This window comes from Aulonocara stuartgranti (genome assembly GCF_965226115.1).
Source record: "Aulonocara stuartgranti genome assembly, chromosome: 23".
Taxonomy (NCBI): domain Eukaryota; kingdom Metazoa; phylum Chordata; class Actinopteri; order Cichliformes; family Cichlidae; genus Aulonocara; species Aulonocara stuartgranti.
In genome coordinates, this window is record NC_138958.1 from 30659664 (window position 1) to 30666794 (window position 7131).

Below are 7131 nucleotides of genomic sequence, written 5' to 3' on the forward strand. Positions count from 1 at the left end.
GAGCCTGGCCACACCTGCAGAGCAGAATTACACACGCCTGACGATTAGGCTCGTCAGGGGAGTTACATAGGAGTGTAGCTGAGAGCTTCTCGAAGCTGGATGGTACATGTGACTACTCGTCAGTTTCCCAGCTACAGTTAGTTTGAGTTTACTGCGACCGTGGGATTGTACTAATGGCTGCCTCTGTTGTTTTCCCCAGGAGGAAAGTGGAGCACAGGAGGGCAGCAGACTCAAGTATAAGGGAGCAGGGACGTCGAGCACAGGGGAATGGACACTGCACGGGAGTCGGGAGCGCACAGGCAATTATTGTTGGATTGTTGTCACTCATTGTGAATAAAATGCACTGCATTCACCTCTAGAGTCCAGCGTTTGGGCCCTCCATCCCCACATTCCCCACGGGTTGCCTTGGCAAACCGTGACAGAGCGATCCAGCCAGATGGACCCAGCAGACTCATCGGAGAGGTTCAGGAGGGAGGTGATGGATAAAATTAACGGACTCTGCGACCTGTAGCTGGCGGGGAAAAGTGCGTCGCACAGTGGAAAAGCAGCTGCGGGAAAAACTGGCTTGTTTCCCTTGGGTAATGGACCGTCTCTTTCCAATCGTCGCTGACTTCTTAATTAACACCCTCCACTCTCCAACTCAGGCTGCTCTCCCAGCCTGGCCAGCTGGCGGATCCTCAGCCTGACACGCCGGCCCCGGCATCGTCAAGGAAGCGCCGCTCGGCGCTCCTCACTGCAGCCGGATTCCCGGACTTTCCAACTGTCGGCTGTGGTGAGTAATAAGGACAATTTTTCTCCACCCACTCCGTCTTTTTGTTTGTTAACAGAAGACTGTGAGACTGCAAACACTAAAGTAGCCTGTCCATCGGCTAAGCCATTTGAAGTTCAGCCATCTGCTCCACCTATGGCAGCCTCCACCCTGCTAACCACTCCAGCAGCCCAAGACGCTATGGTGAGTAAAATTGGCTCTGCTAATTTTGCAAATTCCCTCCCTGTGACTGTTAAAATTCAGGAGGAAGAAAGGAAGAAAAGAGATGAGGAGGAAAGGATAAGAGTACAGGCAAAGAAGAAGAGGCTTGCAGAGGTGGAGAGAGGGCTAAGATGGAAAAGAGAAGGCAGGTAAGTACTGGCTGAGGAGAAGAGCCTGGAGGAAAAAGCTCCTGACTTTACTAATGTTAAAGAACTTGAGAACTTGAGAGTTCGTGGCTGCTGATGTGTTGAAGTGCCCGGTATTGGAGAGCCCGATACCTGAGCTTTGTTTAGCTAAGCCTGACAGCCACAAGACATTTCCTCACTCCAGGGCTTCCACAGTGACTGAACTGGAGGCCTCAGCTAGCTCTGGGTTCCTGGAAATTGTTGCGGTTGCTGTGCCATTATTAGTTTCTCCATCAGCACAGCCTGTAGCTGTAACTCGGTCATCTGCCCAGCTTGAAGCTCAGTCAGCTGCCGAGCCTGTAGCTATAGCACAGTAAGCTGCCCAGCCTGTAGCACAGTTAGCTGCACAGCCTGTAGCTCAGCCCATAGCTGTCCAGACTGTAGCTCAGCCCATGGCAGCATGGCCTGTAACTCAGCCGGCAACACTGCCACTTCCATCCTCTGCTGAATGCTCAGAGAAGCTCAGTCTGCCAGCAGAGGACTGCACAGCCCGAGCTGCAGCATCATGAGCCGGCTGTGTGCCCTGTACAGTCACAGTCAGCATTCCCTTGACCAGAGGTCTCCATACCGGTCACGTGTCTGTCTCCGCTGGAGGGTCTGAGGGGCCACTTCAGCCGTCACCGGCTTCACCGCCTGGCCACACCTGTGGAGGAGAATTACACACACCTGCAGCTGATCAGGCTCGTCAGCGGAGTTACATAGGAGTGTAGCTGAGAGCTCCTCGAAGCTGGATAATACGCGTTACTACCCATCAGTTTTCCAGCTATAGTTAGTGTGACTTTGCCGCGACCGTGGGATTGTACTAATGGCTGCCTCTGTTGTTTTCCCCAGGAGGAAAGTGGAGCACAGGAGGGCAGCAGACTCAAGTATAAGGGAGCAGAGACGTGGAGCACGGAGGAATGGACACTGCACGGGAGTCGGGAGCACAAAGGGGATTATTGTTGGATTGTTGTCACTCACTCTGAATAAAACGCACTGCATTCATCTCTAGAATTCAGCGTTATAAAGCCTATGGTATATCTTTAGATGCCGAAAAGGCATTTGACAGAATCGAGTGGACATATTTATTTAATGTGTTAGAAAGATTTGGCTTAGGTGAGGGTTTTATTGCATGGATTAAAACTATCTACAAACTTCCAGAAGCTTGTGTAATAACTAATGGTGTACAAGCATCAGCGTTTCCACTGCAAAGAGGTACGAGGCAAGGCTGTCCCCTGTCCCCTCTCCTCTTTGCATTAGCACTTGAACCTCTAGCTGAGGCCATTCACCAGCACCAAGATGTGCATCGTATAACAGTGGGTGGAACAAATCATAAGATAGCATTGTATGCTGATGATATTTTGCTGTTCTTATCAAAACCAGAACAATCAACACCAGCTATTATGTCTACTATACATGAGTTCAGCTCATTCTCTGCTTACAGAATTAATTTTGGGAAATCAGAAGTCATGCCGCTGGGTGATCAGATTAACTCTTTGCCAGATATTTCTAATCCCTTTCAATGGTCCCCCAGCGGCTTTACATACCTTGGGCTAAACATTCCACCAGTTCTTAAAGATTTATGGAAACTGAACTTATCACCAGTTATAATAAAAATCAAAAAAGATTTCGATAGATGGCAAAAATTGCCGCTTTCTCTTATGGGGCGTGTGAACTTAATAAAAATGAGTGTTCTCCCGCGTTTATTATATCCCCTACAAATGCTACCTTTACTGATCACCCAGAAAGTTTCTTGTGATATAGAAAAAGCCTTTTCAAAATTTATCTGGCGTGGCAAGAAACCTAGATTAAGGATTGGAACTTTACTACTGCCTATAGATAGGGGAGGCTTAGGCTTACTAAATTAAAATTTTCATACAGGGAGTGCAGAATTATTAGGCAAGTTGTATTTTTGAGGAATAATTATATTATTGAACAACAACCATGTTCTCAATGAACCCAAAAAACTCATTAATATCAAAGCTGAATGTTTTTGGAAGTAGTTTTTAGTTTGTTTTTAGTTTTAGCTATTTTAGGGGGATATCTGTGTGTGCAGGTGACTATTACTGTGCATAATTATTAGGCAACTTAACAAAAAACAAATATATACCCATTTCAATTATTTATTTTTACCAGTGAAACCAATATAACACCTCCACATTCACAAATATACATTTCTGACATTCAAAAACAAAACAAAAACAAATCAGCGACCAATATAGCCACCTTTCTTTGCAAGGACACTCAAAAGCCTGCCATCCATGGATTCTGTCAGTGTTTTGATCTGTTCACCATCAACATTGCGTGCAGCAGCAACCACAGCCTCCCAGACACTGTTCAGAGAGGTGTACTGTTTTCCCTCCTTGTAAATCTCACATTTGATGATGGACCACAGTTTCTCAATGGGGTTCAGATCAGGTGAACAAGGAGGCTATGTCATTAGTTTTTCTTCTTTTATACCCTTTCTTGCCAGCCACGCTGTGGAGTACTTGGAAGCGTGTGATGGAGCATTGTCCTGCATGAAAATCATGTTTTTCTTGAAGGATGCAGACTTCTTCCTGTACCACTGCTTGAAGAAGGTGTCTTCCAGAAACTGGCAGTAGGACTGGGAGTTGAGCTTGACTCCATCCTCAACCCGAAAAGGCCCCACAAGCTCATCTTTGATGATACCAGCCCAAACCAGTACTCCACCTCCACCTTGCTGGCGTCTGAGTCGGACTGGAGCTCTCTGCCCTTTACCAATCCAGCCACGGGCCCATCCATCTGGCCCATCAAGACTCACTCTCATTTCATCAGTCCATAAAACCTTAGAAAAATCAGTCTTGAGATATTTCTTGGCCCAGTCTTGACGTTTCAGCTTGTGTGTCTTGTTCAGTGGTGGTCGTCTTTCAGCCTTTCTTACCTTGGCCATGTCTCTGAGTATTGCACACCTTGTGCTTTTGGGCACTCCAGTGATGTTGCAGCTCTGAAATATGGCCAAACTGGTGGCAAGTGGCATCTTGGCAGCTGCACGCTTGACTTTTCTCAGTTCATGGGCAGTTATTTTGCGCCTTGGTTTTTCCACACGCTTCTTGTGACCCTGTTGACTATTTTGAATGAAACGCTTGATTGTTCGATGATCATGCTTCAGAAGCTTTGCAATTTTGAGACTGCTGCATCCCTCTGCAAGATATCTCACTATTTTTGACTTTTCTGAGCCTGTCAAGTCCTTCTTTTGACCCATTTTGCCAAAGGAAAGGAAGTTGCCTAATAATTATGCACACGCAGCTGAGGGTGGGTGTTGATGTCATTAGACCACACCCCTTCTCATTACAGAGATGCACATCACCTAATATGCTTAATTGGTAGTAGGCTTTTGAGCCTATACAGCTTGGAGTAAGACAACATGCATGAAGAGGATGATGTGGACAAAATACTCATTTGCCTAATAATTCTGCACTCCCTGTAATTGGGCATGTCATAGCCATGTCTTATGGAAGTGGCTATATGCTTATCTAAATTCTCACTCTCACCTAGACTCTTGGTCCACTTTACCTTATTCCCTTTGGAGCTTAGTTGTCTGTGACAAAAAAACAATATTACAAATGGGGATTAAGAATAACCCAATCAATAAGGGTCTGGGGGGAAATGCGTAAAAGGTTGGGTCGAGAAGATTACACTTCATTCTTGACTCCTTTACTGAGAAACAAAGACTTTGTTCCAGGAATGTCTCGCAGTATGTTCGATAAGTGGCACAAAAAGGGATTAAGGGTAATATGCGATTTGTATCAAAACAACACACTGATGAGCAGTCAAATTTTAATATTCCTAGAGACCACTTTTTTTTGGCTTTCTCCAGGTTCGTAACTTTGTTCATTCTAAAATTCCACAGTCTTGAGAAATAGTTATATATGATGATGGTTGCGATTAAGATGTTCTCAGTTAAATAGGAAGTAAGCGTAAAGGATAACAATTCACTCTTGGTGAAGAAAGCCCATCAAGACTTCACTGCATCAGTGGATTGAAAGACTTCAGGAACTTCTACACTTGCTCTATAGAGAGGATTCTTAGTGGGAGTACCGAGCTGCACCTGATCTGACCTCTTAGCTCTTAGGAGGGTGTTCCACTCAGTCAAGAGGTCCTCCTGATCTGCAGCACATTCAGTGCTGTGAAGAAGCTTTTGCCCCCTTGCTGGGTCCCTTTTTTTTGCATATTTGTCACACTTACATGTTTCAGATAATCAAAGATCTATATAAAGTCCATTAGAGCAGATATTTCATTCTCTAGCTTTAAGCCCAGCAGACCCATCTGCATGGCCCAGCATGATAAAAATTAGGTATTTTTTAACCGTCAGCTATGCAGAGCTACTCTGCAATAATCATGCAAAGCTAGTGTAAAATCAACATCACAGCTCCAATTACAGGTTTGGAGCATTCTAGTGTTTTTCATTATAATGCGGTGGCTGGAGCAGGTCAGCCACTAATCAGAAGGTCGGTGGTTTGATCCCAGGCTGCCTCCTGGCTGCATGCTAAATATCCTTGGGCAAGATACTAACCCCATGTTTACCTACTGGTGGTGGTCAGAGGGCCCGGTGGCGCCTGTGTCCGACAGCCTCGCCTCTGTCAGTGCGCCCCAGGGCAGCTGTGGCTACAATGTAGCTTGCTATCGCCAGTGTGTGAATGTGTGTGTGAATGGGTGAATGACTGAATGTAGTGTAAAGTGCTTTGGGGTCCTTAAGGACTAGAAAAGCGCTATACAAATGCAGGCCATTTACCATTATTATATCAGCATAAACCCAATGGGTCAAAGTCCAAGTTGTGAAAGGCTTCGGGAGTACAACACACTACAGTTGTGAAACTTTTTCAAGGCTCAACTAATATAAATCCCAGCTGAATTTATACAGAGGAAGAAGGAAAGGTGATGAAGTTTAAGACAATAAGTTTCATCATTCATAGGATGTTTAAAAAAAAAGGTGGGGGGTGTTTGAAGAAGATAAATGAAGATTCTCGAGCACAGTTGCAGGTCTTCCCTTTCTCTATGATGGACGGCACTGGGGGTCCTCCCCTCTGCTTCCCTAACCTCAACTCCTCCTGCAGGCGGCTGCTGCGACCCACCTCCCAGGCCGCTCTTCTCTACACTCTGCTGGCTTCAGTCTCACTGCTTACTGTGGTGCTCAACCTGCTTGTGGTCGTCTCCATCTCCCACTTCAAGCAGCTCCACACCCCGACCAATGCCCTGCTCCTGTCCCTGGCCGTGTCCGACCTGCTTTTGGGGTTGCTGGTGATGCCCATCGAGGGCCTGCGCTACATCGAGACGTGCTGGCTGCTGGGGAGGCTGATGTGTGCTCTCAGTCCTTATTTGTCTTACTGCCTCCTCTCTTTTTCTCTGGACAGCATGGTGCTCATATCTGTAGATCGCTATATAGCCATCTGTGACCCTCTGCTCTATTCCTCAAAGATCACAGTGAACAGAGTGAAGCTTTCAGTCTGTTTCTGCTGGGCCTGCTCTCTTCTCTACAATGGCTGCATTCTCATGGAGCACATAGGGTGGCCAGACAGGTTCAGCTCCTGTCACGGGGAGTGTGTTGTGTTCATCAGCTACACTACAGGCACAGTAGATCTCTTTTTGTCATGTGTTGCCCCCTTTGCTGTAATGTTTGTTATGTACATGAGGGTCTTTGTGGTTGCTGTTTCTCAGGTGCGTGCCATTCAGTCGCAGGCAGCTGTGAGAGCAGCTCCAGCTGCTAAAAAATCAGAGCTGAAGGCAGCCAGGACACTCGGGATTTTGATAGCTGTGTTTGTAATGTGCTTCTGCCCTTATTATTATCCTTCCTTTACAGGTGTGGACACCTCTACACGCTTGCCTTATTACGCTGTGCTGTTTTGGATCATGCTAATAAATGCTTGTGTGAACCCTGTGATTTATGTTCTGTTTTACCCCTGGTTTAGAAGAGCTATCAAATTCATCTTCACCCTCAGAATACTGCAGCCTCACTCCAGAGATGTCAAAATCATGTAG

At 46.2% G+C, this 7131-nt stretch overlaps 1 protein-coding gene across 1 annotated transcript; it reads left to right on the forward strand.

Moving 5' to 3' along the window:
* Positions 1 to 6153: 6153 nt before the first annotated feature.
* LOC309701260 (trace amine-associated receptor 13c-like) lies at positions 6154 to 7131 on the forward strand (the record flags this gene model as incomplete). Its single annotated transcript, XM_082525354.1, has 1 exon — positions 6154 to 7131. The coding sequence occupies one exon, from the start codon at positions 6154 to 6156 to the stop codon at positions 7129 to 7131; it is 978 nt and encodes a 325-aa protein (XP_082381480.1).